Genomic DNA, 14972 nt, shown 5'->3' with positions numbered 1-14972 from the left:
TAGTCTCAAGATATATTTGTTTCCAAAAGAGAAACAAATTCACTTGAAAAGCATGGAAGTATGCTTTGCGATTTAACACAGTTATTCAGGTAACTGATGGCAGTAGTAAATTTTCTATTTTAATGGGAACAAATTTTCAGGTTCATGTAAAAGCAATTTCATGTCAAAGTTCACATCCACTTTTCCAAATCTTCAAACATAGAGTGGATCCCAATTTGAGGTGCTTCAAAATATTTCTGTTTCTATACCTATTAAAATATGTTTGTTTAAGTAACCTATGATATCAATAATTCTAAAATGGTATCTTACTTTTTGAACCTCAACTGCTACAATCTTTCTGATTTATGTTCTGTATAACATATTAATATTTTCATGAAATCCCATCCCAAGAATAAGCTTCAATATATCAAATGGGAAATTCAAAAGTTAAAACTTGCCCTTAGAAGTAAAGCAAGATATTTTTATGTGACTTTTTAGGGCCCAGTTATGTTCGCATGGGAAAAGATTTACCCCCATGTACTCTTAAATATGACCTAAATTTCAGTCCAAGCATCAGTCGAAGAATGAAGAGATTATAAATGAGTTTTGAGTTACTCAGCAAATCAAAATTTCAGTGCTGTTTCCGTTTTTCTGTTCAATTTTATCTAAAACGGGTTTAGCCACTATTTCCATGGTGTCCAAAGTAGTATATTCACTCCAAGCAAACTTTAAAACTTTAGTGGCATCCTACCACTTAAAACGATTACATAACTCTGCTCTACACTATTTTTTTTATTACGATTATTTTTACAGTTCATGACTGTGGCATGTAGAAGTATGCAAAATGTGAGGGTCAAAGTCCCTCTAAAGAAACTTCGCAGGAGCCAACCCAGAGACCATAGCTGTCACCCAGGACATTTTTCTAGAGAGAGAGAGAGGAAAAAAAAAAAAAAAGGCACTCGAGTTCAGCTGAGTCTAAAGGCTAACAAAAAAAGCCTTCACGCTGCCCATTTTGGATCTGCTGCCGAACGAGGGGACGGAGTTGATGCTTAGGGGCTGCAGCTTTCACCCCAGTGAGGGAAGGGAAAACCAAAAGTGGAGGAGCCCAGACGCCAGCGCCCCGCGGCTCGGCCCGCCGCAGCCCTCCCGTGAGAAACTCGGGGAGTTTCTTCCCAGCGGGGGCTAGGGGCCCCAGGTCGCCCCGACCCTCAATGCCTGCAGGATCCGCACAGTAGGGCCGCCAGTCTCGCCTCCCAGCCCCGGCCGAACCTCACCTTGTTAACACGGGGGGCTTCAAATCTTTGCGTTCGTTAACACGAGAGAGGTTCAAAGTCAGGAAAATCTATGTTCCCCTCAATGGAAATATTTCCCAGAACTCAAATGTGCCAGAGCCAAGAGGGGGAAGAGTCGGAGAGGAGGGGGGAGATTGGGAACAAGGGCCCCTTCCCCCACACACGCCGACTTGGTGCCTCCGGCCCAACTCCCGCTCGCAGGTGAACCCCGAAGTTACAGCTCCCAGCAGCTGCGTGGGACCGGAGCGACACATCCTTCCCCCAGAACCAAAAAAAAAAAAAAAAAAAAAAAAAAAAGTGTAAAATCCATCATCCCTGAGCCCCATCCCTTTCCCTCCGCGTATGCACGCACTTTACCTGTTTTTATGCCGGGTTTTTAATAAATTCCTTCCAAAGGGAGCCATGATTCCAGCGGCAGAAGCATAACATCAGCGATCCCCAAACAATTCGAGGGTGTTCCCTTCTCCCCTATTTTTTTCCCTGAGCTCCTTCCAGCTTGTTAATAGTCACTGAGCGTAGCGATGAGCTGGAAGTTGTGCAATTTACTGCTAACTTTGAACTCCGGCTTGTTGCTGCTGCTGCTGCACCTTTGGAGTCCTGCCCAGCTGCAATCTTGAAGGAGGCGTTTAGGAGCAGGAAAAAGAAAGGGGGGGGGGGGGAGGGGGGGGGGAGGGGAACACACACTTGCTTTTGTGATATGAAGTTATGCTCAGAACTTGCTAAACTTTCAGCTTCGTCACCCTAAGGGCACCAGCCAGCAAATGGGAGAGAAGGGGAACTCTATAAAAACACACAACAAAAGGATTGAAAACTTTCCCCAGGAGGCTCCAGCCACTTCAGGTCAAGTCGTTCAGCTAAACACCGTCGTTAATGAAGGGCAAGCAACAGTTGCCACACCAGTTCTCAGTACATAATAACCTTCCTTTCAGATCAAGGAGCAGTACCTCTTTAAAAGGTGTTGGACAAGTAATGGGAAGATGAAGGGAAAAACCTAGACCTCTGTGGCCCCTCTGTCCTCCCTGGATTTTGAAGTAAATTATCTGTTTGCATGACAGCCTTTGCAGACCTTTGTGTGGCTAAAAGCACCTTCGACAACTTTGTAAGCATAGCCTAGCAGAGAGCAAAAGAGGCAGCGACACGAAAAATTCAGATTTACTGGGATGTTGCAGGTCCTTTTGTGTTATTCTTTTGAGCTGGTTTGGCAGGAGGGAAATGAACACACACTACAGTTCCTGTCTGCTGGAACCCCATGGGAACAAGGGATTTGTAGTGAAGTTTCAGACGGGAAAACTTTTAAAAGTTTCAGAAGAAAAATACTACCCCTTCCTCCCTACCTCTCCCCCCAACAATTTGGAATGGAGCATGGGAAAGAGGCATTGCACCCCAAAGGTGGTTTGAGGGTCCTGGGACAGGAAGCCTCCAGCACAGCCTACCCTAGCCTTCTACTTTTTGCAGGTAATTTAACAGGTATATATTAGATGTAAATCTCCTCTCCCTCTCCTTCCCCCACTTATTACAGGGCAAATTCTTTATGTGGTTTACAGAATGTCAACATAATAGGGAATTGTTTTGTTAACTTGGAGGGGTGGGGTATGACTGGATAGTGGTCTACCAGACTGAGTACTTATCTGAAAAAGAAAGACTTTTCTTTTTCTAAATTCCCTTTTCCTCCCTTAGTCCAGATAGTCACAGCAGCCTGAAGAAAACAAAACAAAGGCCCATTCCATGGGTTACCTATTACTGGCAGTGCTGGGAATGCTCCACATATTTTCAGTTCAGTCCCACGCTTCTAAATTCTCTGAGCTGTGACTAGAAAGAGAGTGACCAGAGACTCTTAAAAGCCTTGTTTGTGTAATCATCCAAATAATACAAGAATAGGAAAGCAGAAATGAAACAACTTTCAGATTTCTTATCCTGCTGCCAGGGGGGGATTTTAAGCAGTCTGCTTTTGGCATTATGAACGTAAGCCCAAACCCATTAAGTCTGTAGAAGTCTTTCCTTTTGCTTTCTCAGGTTATATGTGCCACGAAGAGGGGATTTTCTCATATTTAAAGGATAGGGAAAATTTTTCAGTCCCTAAGAGAAGTTCAAGGCATAGTTGGCATAAAAATCAAATCAGTAAGACTTCCTGTAGAACAATTAATATTCAAATAGCTATTTTTATCAGCAGAGGCAAAATAAAATACCTTTATCTCCAGAATAATATTCACTTTTCTCATAATTACAAAAATAAATGGGAATCTAGCAATATATGTAGCTGGTTTTATTATTCATAAATAGTCACCTCACAGTTTTAATTTATTGAAATATGAAAATATGATGTAAATTGTTCTTCTTTTACTAGAATATGCAAAATACTTTTAAACCAAACCTATGTAATGTGGGAACCGGATCCCTCTATGCAAGTAAATCACAGTGTTATGTTCATGTAGCTAAGCAAAGAATTGTAGGAAAGACTCCAGCACTAATAAGCAGACATTTTCCCCTCAGCTGAGGGAAGGTTCTCAGTCTATTCAATTTCACAATTACTCTAATCAAAAGCAGAAAAACATCGAGTGAGTATATGATAAAGTTTTAGAAAACAATAAAGGAGAGAATCCTAAGAAAAAGAAGAACATTGCTGTTTGGAAGAAAAAAAAAAAACAAATAAATGACCGAAGACATTTAGTAAACCATAAAGAAGAGAATATATGCTGTCTCACTTGGTGTACAATTAATCTATAGAAGCCAAAATAAAAGTATTAGATAGCAAAAGGACTTAGAGAGTTTATACAAACACATATACAGAAACATAAGAAAATGCAATAGAAGGGACATGAACTTCCATTCTTCAGCACATAAACCAGATTCTCAACAGAGTGGAAATAGTAGAAAAACATGTTGGAGGGACAGGTTAATTTTGTAGGCAGTGTTGACACAACAGTTTAGTGAGCTTGCCCTTAAACTCCCAAAATGCCTCAAACTACCCGCATTTGTATGTACATGTCCTTAGTTTTTTTAAACTCCAGCTCTGATCTTCCAAGAATATCAGGCCAACATTCCAGACCTGGGCCCTTCCCAGCAAGCCATAGGGGCACCAAAACCAACCACAGTTCAACTTTTGAGCACAATCACCTTCTAGTGATTCTCTAAAATGGCTGGTAATGTCCCATTTTTCACCCATGAGGTGCTAAGCATAGCCAAATCATTCTTCTATACAATATCTTCCCCCAACAAGAAATAGTGAATGCAAGAGAGTTTCTAGGACTTGTTTTTGTTTGTTGGTTTGTTTGTTTTTGAAAACACTCCATAAATTGTGTATGTACTGGACTTAAAATCATCAGACAGACTAGTCAACAATTCACTCTGGTATTTAAGGCAGAAAGAAAAGGAATTATAAATTTTAGAGTATCACTTCCCACCTGGATAAGCTTGATGAATAATAAATCTGGATGCAAATCTTTGGTGCTTGATCAGAAACCTTAACGTTAAGAAATTTAAATGTTTCTTTTGCCATCTTTCAAAGCAACTCACATGGAATATTTTGCTCATCCCTTTGACAAAAATACTGCAGCGTAGAGATGTGCAATCCAGCTTTAACCACAGCAGTCTATGGGTATAATTTCACAGAATGCAAAGAGCTAAATTAATTTTTTGCATGCAACAAGGAGCAGATGTGCTACTGTTCTTCCCTTCCCTTTCTTCCCTCATACCTACTGCTTGATTCTAGCACTTACCTTACACAGTGTTTGGGTTCTCATCCAATCTCCTGGTAAGCAGGTAACTCACTCAAATTCCAACCCAGCAACAAAAGTTTGATCCATCTGTTTTGGACTGATTGGTGAGGTGAGTTGGCTTACCTCGGGATCAGAAAAGAGCATTCAGATGGTGTGATTTCCAAAGCTGGTGCAAGGGAGGAGTTGAACCAGAAACAGGACTAGGAGAGTGAAAGAGAGGAAACACAGTGAAAAAAAAGAATCAGAAACAGGGGGAAGGCACAAGACTTCCCCCTTTGGCTGTGTGGTAGGACAGCTTGGCAGCTCAGTGAAACCCCATGTTAAGAGTGGATTAACGTTAAATGGCTTCATCTAATCTAATGATTTGCTGTCTTCTTTCCTCTCTCACTAGGCAGACTCATGACCATTTCCTTGTGCCAGGTCTGGTTGTCAACATGCTTTGTGTTTATACCATTCGATTTCTTAAATGGATGGAAAGTTGATGTGACACAGAAAAGTGAATAAACTTTTTTTTTTTTTTTTTTTTTTTTTTCCTGGGCTAGCTAGTTAAATTGGCTTATTGGGGTGTCAAACAATTGGCAGGATTGGCAGGAGAGAAAAAGGACCATGTGGGAGGAGGACAGTCTGAGCAACCCTGAAAAGCTGGATTGACTCAGCCACATTGCGTAATTTCATTCTGACTGCAGCAGTGAGCAACTCAATGGAGGCAGAAAAGGCTCCCTTTGAAACAAGATAAATTACTCATTCCTCGCTCTACATCACCATATGTAGTCTGATCCTAGTACACTAGCAACATAGTTTTACAACATCATAACTACTTCTGTCTGCTTTAAGTGCAGCCAAGTTTATGAATATAAGACTTAAAAAATAGTCCAATAGGGTAAGAAGTAAAGCTCAGTGCTGTGATTTAACTGGTTAAAACATAGGAAACTGAGAACTCAGTGATGTGTCTTCAGAGAAGCTGTGGATTTGAGTTGTTCAGCTTCCTTGAGAGGATTTTCAAGAGGGATGCAGAAGACTGGTGGGTGATGATAAACTGGCAGGTAAAGGTCATGTTGATGACCTCAGCTATTTTTTTTTTTTTTTTTTTAAGAAGAAAGAAAAGGAGAGAGACAGTTAACAGTTATTCAGAAAGGAATCCAGAATGAAGCTGAAAAGCTACTATAACCATTCATTCTGAGCCTACAGTATCCCTGGTATCCCATATCAAAAATTATATAGCACCATGAGGGAACAGCAAATGGCAGAGAGAACTTTTAAATAAAGAATAGCTTAATATACAATGAGAAAATAATTAGAGTTAAAACTTTTAAATCTGAAAAATGGCAAATGTTTGGTTACAATGAGAGAAGTCTAATGTCATGAGAAAAAAAATAGAAAAAATGATTTCTTGCAGTGTAAGTACAAGGGCCTGCTGAAAAAAAAATCAGCAAGATTAAAATGTATTTTTTAATAATTTTCATTTTTAATTAACTTACAGAACTACCCTCTGACTTAAAAATGCCATGGAGAACAAAAATATGAATAAATTCAAAGAGGTTATGCAAAACCATGGACTATATGGCCACTATAAGTCACAAAAATCATTAGGGTACATAGCCCTTTGTACAGGAAACCTTTAGGTTACTATTGAGTTGCAGATTAGATCCAGTTGAAACTTCACCTCAGCCACTGTGACCTTTGTAGAGGACTTCCATGTAAGAATTTTCCTGCATTATAATACAGCAGTAAGCAAAACAGGCAGTTTGTCCCTCTGTAAGCAGGTTATTTCAGATACAAAACTATTTTTTATATTCTACCAGCCCCAAGTGCTCCTAATCACACATCTCATTCAGTCTCCCCAGATGTGGAGACAAATTCTTTGTCTCTGCATGACTTCCAGTCAGTACATTCCTAATCCAGCCCCAAATCTTTCTGTCCTTGCTTTCATTAGGTACTGAGACAATGCCCTGAGATTGGATTTACCATTTTTCCATTTACAACATTCTCCTCCCTTATGTGTTTCCACTCTTACTGTAATGGTGTAAATGTTTGTCATCAGCATCAGGGTATATGAAAGAAAATCTTTCTGTCCATTGTAGGGACTATTAAATATAATGGTCTAAACAAGCTTTCAGCTCAAAAAATACTTAAACTGCTGATTACCTGATGTGGGTAGTAAAAAACCTACCTTGTATTTGCCTTGGTTTTGCACTCTTCCCTAAACATCTGCCAGTATCAATGAGACAGGATGCGATGCTAGCAAAGCATTTGGTGTGATGCAGTAAAGCAGCTCTTCTATTAATGATTGGATGTAACAAAACAATTACTCTTTTCTTGTGTCTTTTCTCCACCAGTCTTGTAGATCCTTTTTCTCTACTTTGTAATTTTGATTAAAATGTGCTAAGAGACATGAATTAAATTCTCAACTCATCCAGAACTGCATGAAAAAATCATGGAAACATCAGGCACGGCTAAATGATCTAATATTGTTTTATTATTTTTATTTTTTTATTTTTAAATTTATGTTATGAAATATATTTAATTACTTTTCACAGCACTTCAAATGGCATGCTACAGTAATGTTTTGTGCTTATAGTCTTTGGTTCAAGCATATAAGTGTATGACTTAGTAGTTGCTCTATTGTATCATCTACATCAAATAGAGCAGTTTGGGTGAACTACTGTATCCCAAACTGCCATATCTGGGTTGATAATTGATGTAGAGGCCTTATCAGAAAACTGAAAATGGATCTGAGCACAGACCCATAGTTAAGATTGCATCCATCACAAAAGGTATGTTGGAAACACACCAGATACAATAAATAAATAAATAAATAAATAATATAAAAAACATATTCCTGGAAAAGTTTACATTTTGAAGAGAAAAGGCACATATACACACACATTTTTTCTTATTTAAATATATGCTAAAAATACTTTTTTTTTTTTTTTTTTTTGATGGGGGGATACAGATATAGAGTTATAAATTAATTTAAATAAACTTTTTCTATATAGCATTTTTTTTCTTTCAATAGATATATGTTAAATTTTCATAACATACTACAACATACCCTCATGTTCTAAAAAAAAAGGCTCATTATTATGCTGCCCACATCCAATGATGGGCAATGACAGTCTTTGCAGCACTAAATGAGAAAAGATGAGCATAGGATTTTTAGATAAGCAATAGGCAGTACTACGTTCAGTGCTTGGAGGATTTTAAACAATAATGCAAAGGAATATGGAAAGAATCTATGAGAATGGTTCTCAGGACAGTCATAGTCATAGAATGGCTCAGGTTGGAAGGGACCTTAAAGATCGTCAAATTCCAATCCCCCTGCCATGGGCAGGGATGCCACGCACTAGACCAGGTTTCTCAGAACCTCATCCAACCTGATCTTGAACACCTCCAGGGATGGGGCATCCACAACCTCTCTGGGCAACCTGTTCTAGTGCCTCACCACCCTCTGAGAGAAGTCCTCCTTACTTTAAATCTCCATTAATGATGATATACTTTGCACTCCTCTATGAGATTAATAAAGGTATTAATTATAAAACTATATGCCTTTTGCTCTGCAACATTTATGTCCTATTTATTTTATATTTAATGGTTTTCTGAGGTTTAAGAACAGTAAGAATTCTCCCAAGATCTGTCTTTACACAATAGAATAAAAGTTTTCAAACCAAAGTCTGTCAAACTTTACTGTTTCTCTTCCTCCCGCTCCAATTTTTAACTATGTATGCTTTAAGAAGGACAAGGACCATGTATCCACCTGATCTCAAAGGTAAGGAATCCTCATGCCTTAAGGAATCCTCATGTCTTGACTACCTATAGTTTACCTTGTATGAATGTTATATTTAATTTACTTTTATTATTATTTTTCTAACAGTGTCATATTCTCAGTGGAATTGAAGATAAACTGTTGACATGATCATGGCCAGGTTTGATTCCTCAGATAAACACATTGTAGGGATACATATATATATATATATATATATATTTTTTTTTTTCTTCTGATATTTCAAAAACATATTACTCAATTGAGCTGTAGCAGTTATTTCATTATTCAACTCAGGAGCATTATTTTATATTAGAAAGAGAAACTCATTTTTAGGTAATTTAAGTAAATTTTACAGTCTATAGAACTGATCTTTGCAATTGAAAATGTTTTTCAGAAAGAAACAAGCCTCTGAATGTTCACTTGTATGCTGAATGAGAACATATTTTAGAGACAAACATCCGAAAAAAATGCCCCCTGGAGGTGTACACTACTTCAGTCATTACAGATGGAGTTATATTCTTTAATGACAGTTCCTGAAATCCTGTCAGTACCTGCACCCATTAAGCGTATCACTTTTCAACTTTACACCAAAATCCTTGATATTGTTTTCCTGATGTACATTTCCAGCATGCCTGTTCTTGTCTCTCTGCATAGGGAGAAAGATCTTCTCCAGATGTCAGCTCACATGTGGGTCAGACACAAGCTTTCTCCCTTGCTAGATACCAGACATACATGGAAAATACACAGATCTTACTTAAATAGTAAAATACATCCATCCCTGTGGTCTATTCTCATGCAGGACAGAAACATTTATACCTTCCAATCCTGTATGATCTAGGGGAGAATTGAAAATATCATTGATAATTTCATAGTGGCAAAAAGCTGCTGTTTCACAATCCTATACTGGCACACTGTCAGTTCATGAATTACTTTTAAAGGAAATTAGTATACCATGAAGAATAAGAGAGCTTCTAATAGACAACATATGAAAATTCTAGGCTAAAACAGCTTCTAAATCTTCCTCTCACTCCATTTCTTAGGAAAAATAAAAAATAAAAAAGGAAAGAAAAAGAAAAGAATAAAAGATTTTTCAGTACATTTGGAGTCTGCATATGATGTAATACTTGGAGACAACTAAATTGATACTTGTCTTTTTTTTTTTTTTTAAGCTTCAGCATTGAATCCAATGAGAGTTTTGTCTGATCAAGGCCTTTTTACACAAATGAACAACTGCAAATATGTTAGTAGAGACTGGTCTCTGGGACAGTGGATAAAGCAAGTTTTTCTCCTTTAAGAGATAAAAAAAAAATAAATTTATGAGTCTGGTCAGAAATCCACATCTAAAAGAATTTCTTACTTTCATCCTAGCTAGCAAGCAAATGTATTAGATGGAACATCAAATTAAGAATCAACCCGGTGTTAAGTTTAGAATAAAGCAACACAAACAGGACCAGCTGGGAAAGAGGGAAAGGAAGGGAAGGGAAGGGAAGGGAAGGGAAGGGAAGGGAAGGGAAGGGAAGGGAAGGGAAGGGAAGGGAAGGGAAGGGAAGGGAAGGGAAGGGAAGGGAAGGGAAGGGAAGGGAAGGGAAGGGAAGGGAAGGGAAGGGAAGGGAAGGGAAGGGAAGGGAAGACTCTATTGAGACTACTCCCTGGAATGAGCAGAATATCTCATATTGTATTTTCTAGGGTTTGGTCAATTTCAAATTTAATAACACATAGAAAACTATCTAAGTCCTTCAGAAATCTAAGCCGTATTTGCTCTTTAACAGATTTAGCATTAGATCCAATAAGGAAAATACACCTCTAAGGACAAGTTTAGGAAGATTTGACATGTCTGAATGTTTGTGACCTAATTCAAACTAAGAGATGGCATTGCAAACCAGCTAATACCAAGATTTTCAAATGGCACAAAGCCATGTGGGATGCATGTTTGCATCTGACATACCAAAAGAAGCCCCAGGCAGAAAGACTTTATGTAGCAGAGATATGTATGTCAAGATATACATTTTCTGAAGATGTTACCATGGATTGAAACAGGGTGTATTTCCTCATAATGGAGCAGACTTGTCTCCTTGTAAATGGGCATTTCTGTGGAAATCTTCTGTGCTTCTTGGTCAATCATAAAGTCACAGAATCACGGGATCACATAATCACAGAATCACAGAATGGTTGAGGTTGGAAGGGACCTTGGGAGATCTTCTAGTCCAACCTCCTTGCTCAAGCAAAGTTCCATACAGCATATCACCCAGGATTGTGTGCAGATGGCTTTTGAATATCTCCAGGAAATGAGACTCCACAACCTCTCTGGTCAACCTGTTCCAGTGCTCTGCCACCCTCACAGTAAATAAGTTTTTCCCTATGTTCAGACAGAATATCCCATGTTTCAGTTTGTGCCCGTTACCTCTTGTCCTATGACCACCACTGAGAAGAATTTAGCTGCATCTTCTTGACACCCTCCCTTCAGATACTCAAACACATTGATCAGATCCCTATGAGCCTTCTCTTCTTCAGACTGAACAGGCCCATCTCCCTCAGTCTTTCCTTATATGAGAGATGTTCCAGGTCTTTAATCATTTTAGTAGCCCTTTTCTGGACTTGCTTCAGGAGCTCCATGTCTCTCCTGTACTGGGGAGCCCAGAACTGGACAAGACACTCCAGGTGAGGCCTCACAGTAGAGAGGAAGAGAGGAGATAGAGAGGAAAGATCACCTCCCTCAACCTGCTGGCAATGCTCTTCCTAATACAACCCATAATAACATTGACCATCTTGGACACAAGAGCACATTGCTGTCTTGTGGTCAACTTTTTGTCCCCGAGGTCTTCCTCCACAGAGCTACTTCCTGACAGGTCAGCCCCCAGCCTGTACTGGTGCATGGGGTTATTCCTCCCCAGGTGCAGGACCCTGTACTTGCCTTTGTTGAAATTCAATAGGGTCCTCTCTGCCCAGCTCTCCAGCCTGTGGAGATCCTTCTGAATGGCAGCATAGCATTCTGGGGTTTCAGCAACTACTCACAGTTTTGTGTCATCAGTGAACTTGCTGAGGAGGCACTCTGTCCCTTCATCCAGGTCACTGATGAATAACCATACCAGACTTAAACCATACCAGACCCAGTATTGACCCCTGGGAGACACCAAGAGCTACAGGTCTCCAACTAGACTGTGTGCCACTGATGACAAAACTCTAAGATCCACCATTCACCCAGTTCTCAGTCCATCTAACTGTCCACTCATCCAGCCTGCATTTCCTGATCTTGCCTTTGAGGATGTCATGGGAGACAATGTCAAAAGCCTTGCTGAAGTCCAAGTTGACATAATCCAATGCTCTCCCCTTATCTATTTAGCTTGTTTTTCCATCATAGAAAGCAATCTGGTTGGTTGAGCACAATTTCCCGTTGGTGAATCCATGCTGACTACTATTGATTACCTTCTTGTCTTCCATGTGCTTAGAGATGGCCTTCAGAATGAGCTATTCTATCAGCTTTCCAGAGACTGATGTGAGGCCAACTGTTCCATAGTTCTTTGGGTCCTCCTTCTTGCCCTTTTTGAAGACTGGTGTGGCACTTTCTTTCAGTACCCAAGCTCCTCTCCTGATCACCATGATCTTTCAAAGATGATCAAGAGTGGCCTAGAAATTATACCTGCCAGCTCTCTCAGCACTCATGAATGTATCCCATCAGGGCCCATGAATCTGTGGATGTCAAGTTTCCCTAAATGATTTCTAACTGATACTCTTCAACAAAATGAAAGTCTTCCTTTCTCTACATTTTCTCCCTGGTATCCTGGGTCAGGGATTCCTGAGGGCTGGCCTTGGCTGTGAAGACTGAAGCAAAGAAAGCATTCACTAACTCTGCCTTCTCTGTGTCCTCTGTCAGCAGGGTCCCTGCCCCATTCAGTAACAGGCACAGATTTTCCCTAAATTTCCTTTTATTATTAATGAATTTGAAGAAGCATTTCTTGATGTCTTTGATGTCCCTAGACAGATTTAATTCCAAATGGGACTTGGCTGTTCTCCTCGCATTTCTGCTTGCTCTGACTACATCCCTATGTTCATCCCGAGTAGCCTGTCCCTGCTTTCACCTCCTGTACAACTGCTGCTTATGTCTGAGTTTTTTCAGGAGTTCCCTCTTTATTCATGCAGATATCCTGCTCCCTCTGCTTGATTTCTTGATCATAGGGATGCACCGTTCTTGAGTCCAGAAAAAGTGATCCCTGAATATTAACCAGCTTTCTTCTATGGTCAGTTCTCACAGGATTCTTCCAAGAAGGTGCCTGAAGAGACCAGTTAGCCCTCCCAAAGCCCAGAGCTGTGATCTTACTTATTGCCCTGCTTCCTCCTGACAGAATCCTGAACTCAATGAATTTGTGATCACTTTTGTGTGTATTTTCCCCAGCTAATTTATTAACTATTATTTCAGCAAGAAAACTGCCCAAGGCCCAGGCACCTCACCTCTAAAGAATAAAAGGAATTAGCTCCATTGACTTCTTCCCCAGCCTGCTGGCAGCTAGCATCCTAAGTCCTGACAAGCATTATAAAAGGAATATATTTATCTAACAAAGAGGTATTGATGCTTTTGTCTTAGCATTCCCTCAGGTCCAAATCCACAAAGTTGCTAATATAACTCTTACTACCATTGAAGCTTATATGCAAAGTTACTAGTTCAGTGCTGCAAACATGAATGACATCTAGCACCATTGTACTGTTACTCATGCAGAGAAGTGTCCTCTCCTCTTATCTCCTGCATAGTGAAAATTACAGTCAGAACCATGTATTGAATCTATCTCTAGTACAAGGCCTCTATGCTGTGATGATGCTATTGTCTGCACACTTCAAGCATTTCCAAACACAACTGCAAGCCCTATTCCACCTAAAAGAAAATATACAGAATAACGCAGCACTGACTACCTGATGAAGTCAGCTTTATATCTGAAGTACTCACTATAAATATATATGTAAATAATGGCCAAATCATTATCCCTAATGTTTCTATTTCTGAGAAACTTTGGAAGTGATTTTTAGAGTGGTAAACTTGGTCAGTGCTATCCTGTGTTCACTACTAAGGTCAGTAATAGCATTTAGTCAGTAATAACATTTGAAAACCTATAGAAGGGGTTAATAAAATGCATCTGGCATTTTGACTGAGGCCTCTGTCCATGATACACATTCTCCTGTTGCAGCTTTGGACTGCAGACAGTAGGAACTACCTATAGTTGCTCTACCTGTATAAACTTGCCACAGATAAAATGCCACAGATGTTCAGTTTTTGAACTCCTTCACACTTTCTACATCCCCCTAAGCTCTATAGTGATGCTATCTAACATTATGCTTTCTGCATTAAGACTCAGATGTTCCCACAGCAGAGGGACCTTTTCTGTATAAACAAATATTTTTCCTTTGATGATATTCATGAAAACAGGGGCAGAGAGCTTTACTTCTAACACCTTACATTGCTCGTAAAGGTATGGCCCTATGGAGTGAGACTGTTGCAGGTAGATCCCTGCAAAGCTGTGATTGTTGGTCCTAACAGAAGATATCAGTCTGTCTCACCAGTTACCGGTGACTACAAGTGCAGCACTTGTTCATCCAGGGGAGGCTGGGAACAATGGAAACAAAAGGAAAAGAAACTGAAATTTTCTGTTTTGCTCTAAAATTTTATTCATAAGTTTCAAAAATTTTAGTTTTCCATAAACCAACATTGTGAAATATTACAATGGACCACCAAGTAAATATGATGCTTTTTAAACCTACTTTCAATGTTGTACTGTTAATACATGTTCAGTTAATGTTTGAAGTATTTCAGAAGTATCTCACTAAAATCAAGAGGTGCAATCCAGGCCTCACTGTTTAAATCAACAGTTTGTGTTCCTCACTGTGGATACATGAAATTTACAAATACAGACAAGCTTGTGTTTTAGCATTTGAGTCATGCTGCTCATCTTAAAATTAGACATGTATGAAGGTGTCTGCTGGATTGGGGCTACATCATCTAGTGATTAGAAAACAGTCCCCTCTGGGTCTCAATTAAACATGGCTCCAGCAGCACTAATCAATGCACCAGGGGGTGGTTTGAAGCTGAGATCATGTCTGCAGCACAAGGTATGGCTGACATCACTGTGTTAATCTGGGGTGTGAGCACTCTGTGATAGCTGAATTCCCTAGTTTACCTGCAGTGAAACAGCACAACTGTTCTTTTGCCAGTAACATGTTTCTATTGAGAAGAGGGGA

The 14972-nt window shown here is 39.5% G+C and overlaps 1 protein-coding gene across 1 annotated transcript in view; it reads right to left on the bottom strand.

The window, feature by feature from the left end:
• The window catches only part of RASSF9 (Ras association domain family member 9), a 28855-nt gene extending 26992 nt beyond the window's left edge, over positions 1-1863 (bottom strand). The window contains exon 1 of the mRNA XM_032207808.1: positions 1629-1863. Within this exon, the coding sequence (XP_032063699.1) occupies positions 1629-1675 (47 nt within the window). The 5' untranslated portion in view covers positions 1676-1863. The remainder of the gene's footprint in view (positions 1-1628) is intronic.
• Positions 1864-14972: the final 13109 nt, after the last annotated feature.

The sequence above is a fragment of the Aythya fuligula genome, chromosome 1 (assembly GCF_009819795.1).
Source record: "Aythya fuligula isolate bAytFul2 chromosome 1, bAytFul2.pri, whole genome shotgun sequence".
Classification (NCBI taxonomy): Eukaryota; Metazoa; Chordata; class Aves; order Anseriformes; family Anatidae; genus Aythya; species Aythya fuligula.
Note: the sequence above shows the minus strand (reverse complement) of the source record. Positions and strands in the feature narration are given on the sequence as shown.